Source organism: Homarus americanus, unplaced genomic scaffold, assembly GCF_018991925.1.
Source record: "Homarus americanus isolate GMGI-L3 unplaced genomic scaffold, GMGI_Hamer_2.0 scaffold52512, whole genome shotgun sequence".
Lineage (NCBI taxonomy): Eukaryota > Metazoa > Arthropoda > Malacostraca > Decapoda > Nephropidae > Homarus > Homarus americanus.
In genome coordinates this window covers 1,753,055-1,769,501 of record NW_024735442.1, presented here as the reverse complement: position 1 = coordinate 1,769,501, position 16,447 = coordinate 1,753,055, and the positions used below count along the sequence as shown (strand labels likewise).

The 16,447-nt window shown below is 37.6% G+C and overlaps 1 protein-coding gene across 1 annotated transcript; it reads left to right on the top strand.

Annotated features, from left to right (window-relative positions):
* Window positions 1–2,046: 2,046 nt before the first annotated feature.
* Window positions 2,047–13,527, top strand: LOC121870977 (GDP-Man:Man(3)GlcNAc(2)-PP-Dol alpha-1,2-mannosyltransferase-like). The gene is made up of 4 exons (XM_042372973.1): window positions 2,047–2,147; window positions 8,157–8,338; window positions 10,578–10,702; window positions 12,031–13,527. Exons 2-4 carry the CDS (start codon window positions 8,168–8,170, stop codon window positions 13,250–13,252), a joined length of 1,518 nt encoding a protein of 505 aa, XP_042228907.1. The 5' UTR covers window positions 2,047–2,147; window positions 8,157–8,167; the 3' UTR covers window positions 13,253–13,527.
* The last annotated feature ends 2,920 nt before the right edge of the window (window positions 13,528–16,447 follow it).

Here is a 16,447-nt window from a genome sequence, read left to right as displayed (position 1 = left end):
CAAAGCTAGGATCTGAGTGTCGGATGTGCCTGGCCTCCTCCTATGTGATTGCCTCTCACGCTACGCGCACCCCAAATCCTGATGTACTGTCACCCCATCTGGTCCCCGAGATATGCTAGGGACTGTCAGTTGGTTGAAAATGTTCAAAGGAGGGCCACCAAACTGGTGCCTGCACTTCGGCATCTCAGCTACCCTGAGAGATTGGAGCGCCTGAACTTGCCTAGCTTATACTACAGACGGGCAAGGGGGGACCTAGTTGAGGTTTATAAGCATCTCAGGGGGCACTACTCAGTTGAGTGTCCTTACTTTGAGCTGGCGGACGCTCGCCCCACAAGGGGTCACAGCTCAAGATTGAAGAAGCCGCAAGTCCGGAAAACCGTGAGGGCAAACTTTTTCGGGGTGAGGGTTGTAAACTCTTGGAACAATCTACCAGAGAGTGTTGTGACGGCACCGAGTGTGAGCTCTTTCAAGAGAAGACTTGACCAACACTGGAGCAGGTTCAGGTACATTCAGGAGCCGGTGCATGCCCAGTACTTGCCAACAGTGCGTGACAGAGACGTGACCGATCGCCCGGGCGGCTAGCGAGCCGACCTTTTGGTGAAGAATATAAAGGAAAAGAGACGTGACCGATCGCCCAAGCGGCTAACAAGCTGATCAGTGGCGAAGAGGATAAAAGTAAATAAAAGTAAATTGTATAAATACGGCCGTGGCTGGCCAGGGAGACGATTCTACTCTGACTACTGGACCAGCAAGATCTCTCTCCAGCACCTCACCACCCAGCTCCCTCAGAAAGCTCCTTGCCCTACAGGACCTCTGAGCAAGGCTACTCCTCACCTAGTAACTCCTTAGCACTACACTGTACAACAATATATATACAGAAAACGTATTGTGAGTTTCTATTCTACCTCATTCCTGAGTGTGAGGTATCTACATATACTGTACGTACGTTTGTGTGCCCATACAAAGAGACAATAGACAACTAAAAAGAATTGACAACTGGCCACATATAGTACGCTACAACTTTTTGTTATTGAAATTTCTATAGCTGGTTAATTTCTTTAATATTGTAGTGGACTGTCCACTACAATATAACTACTGTTCTGAATTAACTACATAATTATTTTATACATAGTTAATACTAATACAGGGTACTACTACTACTAATAATAATATTATTATTATTATCAAACGAATCTGGCAAATTTTATCTTTGCAATCAATAATTTAGTACTTTAGACAATCCAAGACACTTTTCTTCTATAACGTTTCCCGCGCACTCAACTTATATTATTATTATTATCATTATTATTATTATTATTATTATTATTATTATTATTATTATTATTATTATTATTATTATTATTATTATTATTATTATTATTATTATTATTATTATTATTATTATTATTATTATTATTATTATTATTATTATTATTATTATTATTATTATTATTATTATTATTATTATTATATTATTATTATTATTATTATCATTATTATTATTATTATTATTATTATTATTATCATTATTATTATTATTATTATTATTATTATTATTATTATTATTATTATTATTATTATTATTATTATTATTATTATTATTATTATTATTATTATTATCATTATTATTATTATTATTATTATTATTATTATTATTATTATTATTATTATTATTATTATTATTATTATTATTGTTGTTTGCCATTTAATTAAAGTGATACCCTGATGGTCTTTTTAATACTACGGTAACACCTTTAATCTCATTCAAAGTTATTTAAGTCCGGCATTTAAACATTCATGAAACTCTTTATTTACATCCGTTTTCTTTGTTTTAATAAAAGAAAATGAAACCTTAAATGGGAGGACGTTTTTATTTTTTAATATTGGTGTAAGATATAGCAATCATTTTAATTTAGTATAATGTTCTTTATTTTATTTTATCCCTTTCATCACTGATTGTCTTGTTATTTATTTTAGAGGCCACTAGATACTGTTGGCAAGTAAGATTATTGATAAATATTGCTGTTTTGGGGCTGTTTTATAGGTCGGGAATCAAGATGTGGCAAACATGTAATACCTGCCCTGGCAACACTGGCAGAGGGTGAGCAGTGTGTCGTGTCACAACATTCCTGTGGTGATTTATTAAGGTAATCTTGTATTATAATTTACTGGCATCGGAAGTGTAATTATAAAGACAACTGTATTTATCATAGTGTGAATCATTATTTATGGAGTAATAGTTGGTCATATAATAGCTCACACTAGACAGCTCTGAGGTCAATACAAAAAGGGTTATGTTACTGTACAGTGTTATTGTAAAACATTTATTATTTGAATCATTCTTGTCCTAAATCAGGGACACCACATTAATACTGTCTTAGTGTGGTAGTAGTATATCAGAAGAGCTCAGACAACACCTGTCATGGTCATACATGCTGGACTGATGAGGACTTCCATTACACCTATACCAAATGTAGATCTACTGTATATCTGTCAAAATTTACCAGAAAAGATCCTAAAATACTGTACTGAATTCAGTCACTAGTAAACTAATTGGTATTACAGTATTTCACATGTTGTCACTAAGCGAATGTCGTGAATTTTATAATTGCAATCAGTAATTTTAACAACTCTAAGACACTTTTATTCAATGGCACTTCTGGCACAAATTATGTATTGTATAAGCGAAATATTTAACATTTTATTATGTATGTATGTTCATCCATGACAGTGCACACCCAGAACATCGAATGACTGTGCTCCCCTGGTTAGGTTAGATTAGGTGGAGGTTAGTATAGTTTTTTATCTTCTATTTTTAATTTATTTTTACTCTTATTTCCCCATCCCCCCCCCAGCCCATGTTGTGGGTTGATGACCTGTGCCCTGGTAGGCTATTCCCCATAAAAAAAAAAAAAAAATACTAGAACCTAATAGGAGCCTGACCCAACCAACCAAATAAACTTAACACGTAACCCCCGCCATATTTCTAACAGAAAGTACTTATTTTATTATCCGTACCAATGAAAACAACTTGCTGAAGTGTCATGTAATTTTACATTTTTTGTGGGTGTGAGAATATGTTCAAGACTGAACAGTTTGATTGTAATCAAACTGAGCAGATTATGTTACCGTGCTGACTGCAGATTTTTTCATAGAGGAGTATTGCTAAAGTATTTATTTCATTTCTTCACATACAAAGCTCAGAGAGACATTTGCCTCGTGTCATATGACTGCTTTTCACTGTGTTTTACCCCTCTATTAATTTCATTCTAATCTCTTCATGCCCCTGCCTACTACAGGTGATTTATATGCTTGTTAGGGTGAAGGATGTACATCTCTCATTTGCACAAGAAAAATACATACTCATAGAAGAAAATCGATTCATAATTAAATTTGGTAATATTGTACTGTAATTAGGGAGATGGGTAACACCTGAAGGAGTTGTTCAATTTGTCTATTTTTACACAGATGTTCTTATTATAATAATTATTTTAAAAGAGTCAACAACTATTTATTTTAATTACAGGAGTCGATTTATGCGGTTTTGGTTAATGCGTTTGGTCATTTACGCGGTGCCTTGCCAGAATTTAAATGCTTTAATTACGCGGTAAATTAGGTCATTTACGCGGAGAGTCGCTGGAGGGTCCAGACGCGCCGCGCCATTTTGTATTCAAGCGACCCATGCCTGACCACAAGCGGTGCGAGTAAGGTTGCGCAGTATGTCGCTGTTGCGTTATCGGTGACGTTATATGACGTATCGGACTGTGATTGGGCCACGCATCCTTACCTCCCTCCCCCGCTAGCTGTGATTGGTTCAATGTAATATGACGTGCCCTGCCACCACAGAGAAGAAGCCGCTACCCCCGTCAGTCGCCCTGTTCCCAGTCACCCCGCGTATACTGTGCTGTATTGTTCCCACTAATCTCGTAAGAATGGCATCTGCTGGACCCCCACCCCCATAGAAAAACCTTGCATTACCTGGACCCAGCCGCTCCAAGCCAAAGAAGATACGACATGCCCTAAGTTACAAACATAAGTACAAGATCGTACAAGAATTAGAAAAAGGAACGAGGCAAGTTGATTTGGCGCGCCAGCATGGCGTGAACGAATCTATGATCCGGACGATCAAGAAGGATGCCGCCAAGATAAAAGAACACATGAGCATCACAAAGTCTGCAGGTGCTTCAATGGTGAAGTACTGCCAGAACAAGGTGCTGCTCAAGAAAGAGAATTTGCTGGTGAGCTACTTGATTCGTCAGGCAAGACGGAACACGGCGGTGGACACGCGGTCGGTTCAAGAGTACGCACGTGAACTGTACGTAGCAGTGGCACATAAGGTGGGAATTGCAGAGCCCAAACCCTTCAATGCTTCCTCTGGGTGGCTGCAAGGGTTTAAGAAGAGGAACAAGATCACCAACATTAACATTGGTGGTGAAGGAGCGAGTGCTGACCATGTTGCGGCTAGTGATTTTCCTCCATTCTTACGAGAAGTTATGGAGGAAGGACAGTACACCGACGACCAGGTGTTCAACATGGATGAATCCGGTCTGTTTTGGAAAAGGCTACCTTCCAAGACCTTCGTTGTCAAGTCTGCCAGCAAGTGTCGGGGCCAAAAGTTGCAGAAGAAGCGCATCACCATCCTGTTTACCACCAATGCCTCCGGTACCTGTAAACTCAAGTTATCGGTGATCCACACAGCCCGTAAGCCGCACGCTTACAAGAACATGGACATGACCAAGCTAAATGTCCACTGGCTAACCGCGCGTAAGGCGTGGATGTTCACTGCTCTGTCCCTCTCCTGGTTTGACGACTGTTTCGTTCCCGACGTCAAGATATTCTGCGAGCAACAGAATGTTCCATTCAACATTTTGTTGCTCCTTGATAACGCACCAGGACACTCGCCCCTACTGTTGGATCGTCACCCAAACGTAAAAGTGGTCTTCCTTCCTCCCAACACTACGTCGTTAATCCAGCCCATGGACCAGGAGTTGATATGCAACGTTAAGGCTGCATTCTCTGCAAAGAAATTTAAGCTCCTGAACGACTGTACCAACACCAAGGATGAGTTGTGTAACCTGGGTGACACCGATAGCGAGAGCGACGAGGAAGAAGAGTTGGCGGAGTAAGAAGTTAGCGTCAAACAGTTTTGGAAGAAATTCAACGTCACGAAAGCTGTAGATTTCTTGGTGGAGGCATGGGGGCAGCTGTCTGTGGCAACGATTCGTCACGCTTGGCAGCATGTGTTGCAAGGTATCCCAGGTGGGAGGCAGAGTCAACCTGTGACTGGTGAGGTTCAGTCTGTTGCAGTGGCAGTGGACCTTGCAAGAGAAGCTGCACAGAGTGTTACAGCTGCAGGCTTTTCCGAGACCACCAACGAAGACATTATGGAGGTGATCAGGGATCCTGAGGTGACTGCGACGAGATGTTGGAAGACGATGATGTAGTGATGGGTTGTCAGACCACAGCTTACATCTCAGAAACAGTCCAGACCTGACCCGATATTAGGGGGGTCAAATGTAAAGGTACCCCTCGCAGCCACTCAAGGAGCCACAAATCAACCAGCATCCCTTCCATGCCACACGGCCCCAACAAATATGTAAGAGACACACAGTCAGAAGGAGCCACCTGCCGACCCTTCCATTATTTACACAATAACCTACAGTACATCTCAGACAAGGTCCAGACCTGACCTCACATTAGCCAGGTCAAATGTACAGGGACCCCTCGCAGCCCAAGTCAAGGGGCCACAAATCAACCAGGGCCTCTCTCATGTCACACGGCCACACCAACGATGTTAACAAGAACCCAGTCATCTGAAGATTTCTCCAAAATATACAACAACTTACAGCTGCGAAAAAGTCCAGACCTGACCTTACATTAGCGGGGTCAAATGGAAGGAGACCCTTCGCCGCCCCCCCCCAATCAGCTCAACCTGACGGCTCGTCTCCCAATATATAGGACGTCGTAGCCCTCCCTCACGAGAGAGTGTCTTGTAACCAAGAAGGGCCAGCAACAACGTCCCCAGTCCTGCTCAAGAGGAGTCCGCCACTGGGTCCTTCGACAGAGTGCTGTCAACTCAACGTGTAACAGTAAGTGCTGGCTGTGTAGACGGTAGAAGTGCGGTGATCCCGAACCTCCCCAACGATCGACTTAGTGAAGTGCCCATTCTAATTGTGAGGTTAGGTTATACGAGAATACCATAGTCTAATAAACTGTGTACGAACCCCCCCATTAATTCCCCCTATTGAACTAGTATAATAAAGCTGTAACACGCATTGGTGTTTTATATACTACACTTGTACTGTGCCTGTGTTAATATACAGTGTTGACATCACACCCTCGAGGCACACTACCATTTCCTCTCACTATAATACTCTACTACTATAAACTCCTAGCTTACCTCTTCATATGTGATTTTGTCTCATTATAATGACGTCAGTGAAGATGCGGGTGGTGCGGCACCCCAAGAACAACAGAAGTCAACACATGGTAATGTAAAGGATACCATCGAGTTTGCAGAGAAACTCAAGCTCGTCCTTTTCAACGATCCTGATGATCACCGCTATGAAGTCTTCAATAACCAGCTATTGCAGACTATGGAGCCGTACATCCATATGTATCACGAACACATCAACACTAGCTGTCAGCGTAACATCACGGCCTTCTTCGCCCGCAACCCACCACAGCCAGCCCAAGCCATTGATAGAGACAGTGATGTTTACTTTGAGGGATTTGTCAGGGAGGCCCTGACAACTGTGGTGGATAGTGATGGTGATTCACCTGAGGGCCAGTAATCTGCCCTCTGCCTCGGAACCAGCCCCCATCAACGTATGCCGACCCATCTCTTCTACTAACGTAAGTGTTAAACCGAACCTAACGTAAATGTTAAACCTTGATTTTTTCTAACCTAACCTAACGTAAATGTTAAACCTTGATTTTTTCTAACCTAACCTTACGTAAATGTTAAACCTTGATTTTTTCTAACCTAACCTAACGTAAGTGTTAAACCTTGATTTTTCTTTTACCTGGTACAGTATATTATTCTCTTATTGATATTTCTCTTCTATATTATGTGTGTGTGCATACCATCATAAAATTAAGATAATATTTTACTACAACGTATGTATTGTGTCGCAAAAAGTGGAGTTTGGGGGTCGGCCCCGTCTCTATTTCAATTAATCCCATATGTTCTGTTATTTCATTTACGCGTTTCTCGTTTTATGCGGGCCTCCACGGGCTCAATTGACCGCGTAAATGCAGACTCCACTAAAGGTAAATATTTTTTTTTCTCGATCTAGAATCATAAATCACCTGCAGTAGGTAGGGCATGAAGGATGAGGGAAATTTTGGGGTAAAACACAGTGGAAAACTGATCAGAGGACACTAAAATGATATCTCTACGTACTTTGTATGTAAAGAAATTAATTATTTTCTGTATATACTCCTCCGGAAATTTTGGCTTCACAAGTGATTGTACATGGGTTTAATTCCTGACCAGGAATGAAGGATTGGGTGGGATCCCTTTTTGTACACCAGCCTCTGAGGATTCAACAGTAGATAAGCACACTATCAGGTATGCTTGCAGATGGTGGAACAACCCTGTGAATGATTTTCATCCTCCCAGGGGTGTGGGATAACCATTACCTGCTGATTGCTAAGAACCAGGAGCTCATTGTCACTCCAGCTATCTTACATAATAGCTGTAGGTTGTCTGTCTCACCATTTACAAACTAATGTACCGTAAGAGAGGTTTTGGTATTACTATACTGTATATCATCCTTTCTCTCCATAAACAATACCATATATGTAGCTGTGCCCAACCCAAGAAGTGTACAGTCTTAAGCTTATTTCTAAACTAGGAGGTAGGTAGATAAGTTTTTCCTTGTGAATTTGGTATTAGGAGTAAGAGGGTCATTATTGCAAACTTGGATTACATCACTGTCAAATGAAGCGTAATCTGTTTGGTGGAAATTATAGCTTCTAATATTTATTTCTGTGTTAATTGTCTCAGGAAATGAGTTTTCTTCAGATTAGCTCTGTTGCCTTGGTCGTGCTCCTTATTTGCTATGTTATAACAAAGACTTAGTCTTTTATATTAATAATAAAATAAGACTCATTCATTTATTATATGAAAATAATGCCTGGGTTTTTTTCAGTAATAGCAGAGATGAATGGCACTACTACCAATTTAATAGACTCTCTGATGGAGTTGTTCAATTTGACATCGGAGATGCTGTCATTATCAATACGGGTTTGGTCTTTAGGCATCATGATTCTACTGCAGCTTCTGGTCCTTTTGGCAGGACTTGCTTGCATATGCTGGTTTCTTCTCAAGTTTGTAAGTTTAATGAATGCATTCTGTAAAATTATAAATACTTTATTACAGGAAGTGTGTGGATATAAGACGAGTAAGTGTACAAGAATGGGTATGCACAGTATGTAGTTTTTTGAACTGATTGTCTCGAGATATTTTCTAAAATTTTTATTAAGTATTGTATCAATAAACAGATCATTTCCTTGATGCAAAGATTCTCAATAGGGCATAAAACTGATGAATTAAGATATTTTATTTGTAATCAAATGTGGACTACTCCTAGCTACATTAACTGTGCTTCAGGTTGACTCTCCCTTATCTGGCATTCCATCGACCGGCGACTACCAATTAACATCACTGTTATAGAAAAAGTATTTTCTGGCAAACATCACAATTAATGTCATGTTCGACTACTTTGTAGCTTTCCATTTGGCCACAACATTCAAACAATATTCACCCCATTAAACAAAATAATAGTCATAAAATAATAAAAAAAAAATCAGAAAGTTCAGTGGCAGTTTGTCTGTTTGGGCTGAACTGAAGCACTTACACCTACACTACAGTTTTGGCAAACATTTGATCTCAAAGCTGAAAAGAGTTTTGTCAACCCATATACATAATGTACAGTATACAGATTACCAACACTGTAAAGGGCAAGGTAGGTAGATACCAGGTAACCTCACGCAGGCCCCTAGGAATTCACTAATTGGCAACTCTACTCTCGAGATCACTAAGCCACGCCCCTTTTGCCACTTCATGCGTTTGTAATATTGTGGTATTATTATCTGCTACTGTTTGATGTAACTAAGTGGGTGGAGCTTAATAAGTGATGTCATCGTTAGCCAATCAGCGACGTTGGATCGAATCCAGCGGTCGCAAGCGTCGCAAGTAAGATATTTATATTTATTTTATATATTTAATCAGTGGTTCCAATTAAAATAAAACAAAAAATCTCCATTCCATACATTTATTGTACAACTTTTAATACCATCATAAGCCTTCAAAATTACGTAAATAAAAATTTCATTTTTATTTTCATTAGCGTAGATCCTATGGGAGTGAGGCTACCTGGTATCTACCTACCTTGGTACAGGAGTACTTGTTTTTATATAGCTCTCCAAATTTAATAACTTTTCAGGGTACAGTGTTTTCAAGTGACAACTTACAACTGTAACACAATGTTGTCAGGTACGTCATTGGTATTGCACCTCAGTTGACACTTAGATATTTTATTTTTTAATTTATTATTTCTACCACTTGTCACACTTGCTAGATCATTCAAGAAGTCAGTCTGTTCTTTTTTATGACCTTCATTGTCCAGTGTTAGTACAGGAGGATACTGGATTACATTACAGAACCTGAAGAAAATCTGTGATGTTGGTAGGATCACACAGGTATTGAACCCAAGATACAGTGAGGAAAGCAAGGTCCTGCTGCTGGTGTTGTGGCTACCCTGTATTTACCACTATTTATTATTTTATGTCCAATTCACAATATTTTTGTCTTCACTTTGTAAGCTACCACTAAATACTCTTGGCTCTAGTTCTCCCAAGAGGAAGAGAGACACACCAACTACTTTATGACAACAAAGTGCAATGTATGATGCATGACTAAAAAAATAAAAGGGAAAAGTTCTTGAATTGTATGCATAAGATTGTCTTCATATACTGTATTATGATTGTTTAGTGAAATATTGAAGGTTCCTTAAGAAATATAAATGATTTTTCATATTTTGAAATACGTAGGATAAAACTTTAAATTGCACATGCTAACCCAGAACTTTCTTGATGCATATAAATGCCTGTAGTGAGAGTTGTTTGCATACCCGGTAATCAGTATACCCAATTAATTCTTGAGACAATATACAGTGCACAAACTTTTCAGTAAATCTTCTTTACCACAACATATATCAATTTTTATGAATTCTAAGGCTAGGATTCCATTCACGCGTATTGCAGTGCATTTGCATTTTCAATCGCTACAGGGAGCGATTGGCATGTACTGCAGACACATAATGCAAACGCAACCGTGCTAACGGAAACAACCGTGTACATTTCAATGTGATCTATTTTTGGTGGCAACGCTAACGTGTGAATGGAATCCTTGCTTTACACTTATTTAATGCATATTGTTCAAATGTCTTTGAGTGGTAATAATGGGTGCAGGTGGATCTTCTGGCTAACTGGTGCAGAATTCAATCATTTTGATAACCATTGTTTATTGCAGGTGTTGCCCTAACAACTTCTTTTGTTTCATTTCACAGTGTGTGTATACATTGCGAAGAGGTGAACCAGGTTATCTTCATGTAGCATTCTTTCATCCATATTGCAATGCTGGAGGAGGTGGAGAAAGAGTTCTCTGGTGTGCAATAAGATCACTACAAAAAAAGTATGTTGGTAACAAAATGCAGTACGGTACTGTAAATAAATAGACTTGTATGAATTATTTGTATATCAGTTTTGTTTTACTGTAGTTTATGAAAGATTGAACTCTTCCACAGCTCCTTCCTCTACAGGTACTGTACAGTATATTAGACCACTGGGAAGAGCACATACTGTAGTATATATTTTGACTTTTAAACCTGGTATGTTCATTATTTATAAAAAAAAAATATTTGGCTCCAGGAAACTGTTCTCAATCTAATTTAAAAGTAGAGTTGACTCAGTAGTGCTGTCTGTATTGTAGACAACAATATTGACCAGTTACCTGAAAGTAAAAATCCCCATTAATATTGATAGTCTTTTTCTCTTTAGTCAGATTAATCTTTGCAAAAACCTAAAATGTTTATGATTTGTAAAATAAGAAATAAAAGGTTTAATTTTGATTTTCTGTAATTATTAGTGAATGTGTCAAATCAGATGTTATTCTTTGCTTCTTGCTGAGTGATGATGAGTTTGCAGATATAATGTTTGGATAAATCCTTTGACAATTAATTTTTTAATTAGTTTGATTGATGAAGCTGCATGAAGTAACAGTGGACTCAAGTACGGTTTCCTTAAATCAGAAAAATATGCGATGAAAGTTTAATGTAGGTTTGCAAAAATATTATGCGGTGTCTGTGAAAAAAGATCCTTGCTAAATAATTTTAAACATTTTAAGCTAAATTGATTTAGGTGCAAATAAAACAGCTTGGTTCATAGTACAGTATGGTAATCTGATACAGAATGATACAGCCTGACTGGAGAGATGATAATTTCCTGTTAGTGGGTTACCCATAGCAGTATGTTAGCCTGCTAAAGTTTTGTTTCACCATTGATGATTTTTCACTATCATCAAGTGCACCTGAGAGTATATTCATTTATTGCTAAATACACAAAGAGTAGTGTAAGAGGAAAGAACCCATCTCATCAAGCTGGTCAAATACAAAACCTGTGACTCTTTACTTGTATGGGTAAGGCTTTACTAATAGAACCACTTTACATACAGAGGGAGGCTTGTGTGGATATACTGTATATGTACTGTATGTGTTGGGCTCAGAAACCGAAAAGCGACCACAAGTTGTGGTTGCTTGGAAAATAACCAGAAGTGAGATTTTGCTTTAGGTTAGATTAGTTTGGATTGGGTTAAGTTTGGGTAAAATCCAAGACGCAAATTTTGCTTTCTGATTATTTTTAAAACAACCACAACGCGTTTTAGTCGCTTTTCGGTTTCTGAGCCCAATATATATACTGTACTGAATTATATATAGTGTTAAAGTCTTACTGGTTTTTTTTCAGGTACCAGAATGTCAAATGCTACGTGTATACAGGAGACACAGATGTTACCCCTCAGCAGATTCTTCAAAAAGCTCAACAGCGGTTCAATGTTGTTTTGCCACGACCAATCGAGTTCATATTTCTTAATAGCCGTACCCTTGTTGAGGCGAAACACTATCCTTTCCTTACACTTATGATGCAGAGTGTAGGATCTGTGTTTTTGGCTGGTGAGGCCTTGTCCAAGTTTCGTCCAGATATATATATGGACTCCATGGGTTATGCCTTCACATACCCAGTATTTCGTTTCATTGGTGGGTGTACAGTAGGTTGTTACACACACTATCCAACAATAAGCACCGACATGCTAGGACAGGTTGCAAACAGAGTTGAATCCCATAATAATAGAGAATTTATTGCCAGAAATATTGTTTTCAGTATGTTAAAGTTGGGTTACTATCACCTATTTGCGCTAATGTATGCGTTAGTTGGACGTTGTGCTAAATTGGTGATGGTGAACTCTTCTTGGACACACGGGCACATCACAGCACTCTGGGGACAAACTCATAATACACACATTGTGTATCCACCATGTGACACTGAACACTTCAAGAATTTGCCCAGGATTCGAGATTTGGAGAAAAAATTCAAGACAATTATTTCTATTGGCCAGTTTCGTCCAGAAAAAGATCACACTCTACAGCTGAAAGCTTTTCAAAGACTGTGTGAAATCCTTGATCCAACTACTGTAGAGGTTGTTCAGCTTGTGTTAATTGGTGGCTGTAGGAATGAGGAAGATCATCAAAGGGTAGAAAATTTAAAGAATCTTGCATCAACACTAGGAATTGAAGACAAAATTGTTTGGAAACTAAATGCATCTTTTGCAGAGCTTTTAGAATGTGTTCAGAATGGGACAGTTGGTCTACATACAATGTGGTGTGAGCATTTTGGTATATGTGTTGTTGAAAGTATGGCAGGAGGACTCCTCATGGTGGCCCATGACTCTGGTGGACCAAAGATGGACATTGTTATTGAATATGAGGGTGAACAAACAGGTTACTTAGCCACAGATGCTGAATCATATGCACAGGCAATGAAAACTATTTTTGAATTAACTGATGAAGGAAGAGATAATATACGTATTGCAGCTAGGAATTCTGTAGACAGATTTAGTGATGATCAATTTGAAATTTCTTTCCTCAGTGTAAGTGAAAATATTTTCTCTAGTGCCATAACAAATGAGTAAATTAATTGGATTTTAAGTACCCCTGTATTGAGAGTTCATGCTTTGGTATGTGGTGAATCTTTCTGTTGTGACAAAAGACTTGAATGCTCTGGTCTAGAATGGTGATCAGGAGTATTTGCCTTGTTGGACAAAGACCTATCTTTTTATTATGACAATACTGTACTGTGATAACCTTGAAAATTTGCCAGACAGCCACTGACAATGAAGTTTTATGAAGTGTGGAAAAATATATGAATTCAGCTACAGCAAAATTAATTAAAAAACTTATTGGTAAATGTTGAGATTCTTGTTATCCTTTGTTTTTAAAACAATCTTTGTATTTAGAAAAAAAGCAGAGACATTTATTCTGATCTGAAAATTAAATCAAGGTACCGTATGCATATTATTTCCACTGCTTCAAAACATTGCCAGCTAAGTATTGGTGTATGGAGCTTTCATGAAGAATATAACATTAAGTTTACCTCCTGGCTTAATTGTGTAACTGACAATAGTAATTAGGATTGTTTTTTTGGATGTTTGATCTTAAATATTTAAGCATGATAATAATATTGATAATATATCCCTTGATTTGCCTAGGTGTTTGACAGTGTATCTTATGAAAGGATTAAAATTGGACTTGGCAGCAGCTACAACATAAATTAATGGTATTGTTTGTCAATTTCATAAATGAGGTGCCATATGTTATTCTCTCATGCATAAAAATGTTTGGTCGTGACCTGAAAGTTTTATAGAGAAATTAAAAATTTAACTGACTGAAAACTTGGAGAGTGATCTCAATGAGCTTCAAACATGGTTACAAGAATTAACATTTAAACTCCAAATGTCCTTACTATTTTTATGACCAAGATATGTACTCTAAATTTTATAGGATGTATCTTGGACATAAAAATAGTAAGGACATGTACCATATGTTCCAGAAGCTAAAATGGTATAATTCAAATTGAATAATAAAGACCTACTGGGGGGGGGTGTTTCTGTTGTTAATGAACTAAACTCATTGAGGTAAAATGGTGGATATTGCTGATGAATCAGTTAGATTAATACGAAGGTCTTATGTGTATTTGCAGGTTTCATTTCTAATAAGATTTTAAAAGCACATTGCTACCTGTACCATATTTGGAGTACAGTACTTTATCTTGGCTTAATTTCCAGGATATATCAGACTCATTAATCGAGTGTGTACATTTTATATTGTGATTTCATTGGCTTCATATGCCATGATTGATATCAGATAGTAGCCTAAGTCAACGTCTATCATTCAAGGAAACACTGTTGTGAAATAAGTAAAGAGGATGATTCTTTAGTGAGGTCAGTATTTAGTATGCCCAAGGAGATGCTAGTTATACATTACTGTATACCATATTTAAGTTATGTAACTAATTTTCATTTAAAATTAAAGGAGGCTCATATGTGGTTTGCAAATTTCATTATTCAGTGGTATGGATCAAATATATTTTTGTTATTATAATTATTGCATTATTCACAGCATATGATTACAATTTAGGTGTTGCCTCTGAGAAAGGTAACCTAACCATTTTAGGGAAAATTTGTGTTCTATGGTTTCATGTATCCAGACCCATGTTCTAGCATGTGATGCTTCGCTCTTCTAACCAGTGGTACCAAAACTTCTTCCAAAAATGTTACACAGAGGTGAATGAAAGATCAGCCAAGTAGGGTGCTACGCACCATAACATATACAGTTTTGTATGACCACATCATTTTAAACTTTTTTCATGTGCATTTTATAGTGTTTTATCATTACGATAAAGCAGTTATTAGCATCCAGGCATTACAGTCAGTTCTGCTATAACGCGATAGTTGTGTTCTTGTAAAATATCGTGTTATAGAAAATCGCGTAATAGAAATAACGGCTTATGGAGAAAATAGGGTTAGGTGCAGATTACTACATTACTCGAAATCGAAAAAAATTAGTAGTTAGCCTAACACAAAGGATAGCACAGTCTAAATAAATGTTACATTCATATCTAATAATGAAATCATACAGTAAATGTAACACTTTACCTTGAAAAAATATGAATAAAACTTGATGGGGGAGAAGGTTGATGTTGAGGTTGATAACATCGAGCTTCTCTTCAAGTGTTATATCCTTTCTTTTACGATCATCACCAGGAATGCGATCACCAGAACGCTTCTTGGAGATATTCTTCTTTACCATATTCACAGTTTATCCCACAAAATTGGAGAACTAGTAAGTAAAAATTGCGTTACAGCAAACAAGCGTTCGCGTTATACAAAATATCGTTCCTCTATTCATAAATCGCGTTAGAGCCAATTCGCGTTATCAAAACACGCGTTATAGCAGAACTCGCTGTACATTATTATGGAATGGTGTACATTTTTCTCATGTATATTTATGAAGTATTACCCAAACACTACAAAGTGAGAATAAAACATGAAAACTTATAGAGATTTGTGTGAGTTATAGATAGGAATAGAAAACAATTTTAGTCACATTTTTGTTCAAAAGTATTGTTTCACACGGTCGCCCTTCATATAGGCAACGACTCAATTAATATCTTGCACTAGACATTTCTGTATGTAGTTTAATATTGTGATGTCTATACAGTCTTCTGAGTGAGGAAATTCATAGTTTGTAAACAAGACATTGTTTCATATTTTTTCTATAATTTAAAAATAAAAGTGATTCTAATTTTTTATTTTTTTTATTTTCTCTACTTTTGGTACTGTTCTGTACAAACCAAATAATATGGCTGTTTACAAATTCTTTGTAACATACAGGGTATAGTACAGTCTTAAGGTATTTGTTTTTATTTTTTTAACAGTTACAATAGAAGGGGAATTTAAATACAGAGCAGTACTGTACTGTACTGTTTAGGAATACAGTACGTACAGCCCTGCGTTCCGCATTACCAGATACCAGAGCTACCAAAAGTCATAACCAGACGTGAGATTCTTGGGTAATAACATTCTGATTAAATTGGTGACACAGTATGTTTTGTGATGTGAACATTAACATAGACACCAAACATCTAATAAGCTGATCATATAAGCCCTACTAATTCATTTGCCTGATTTACCTTCTTCTCACAATGATTCAAGAACTTGAGTATGCTGTCAGCATAAACACCCAGGTCCTTTTAATATTAGGTTTCACTTGATGGTGCTTGTTAATCTTGGTGGGACATGAGATATGCTTGCTATTGGTTCAACCAA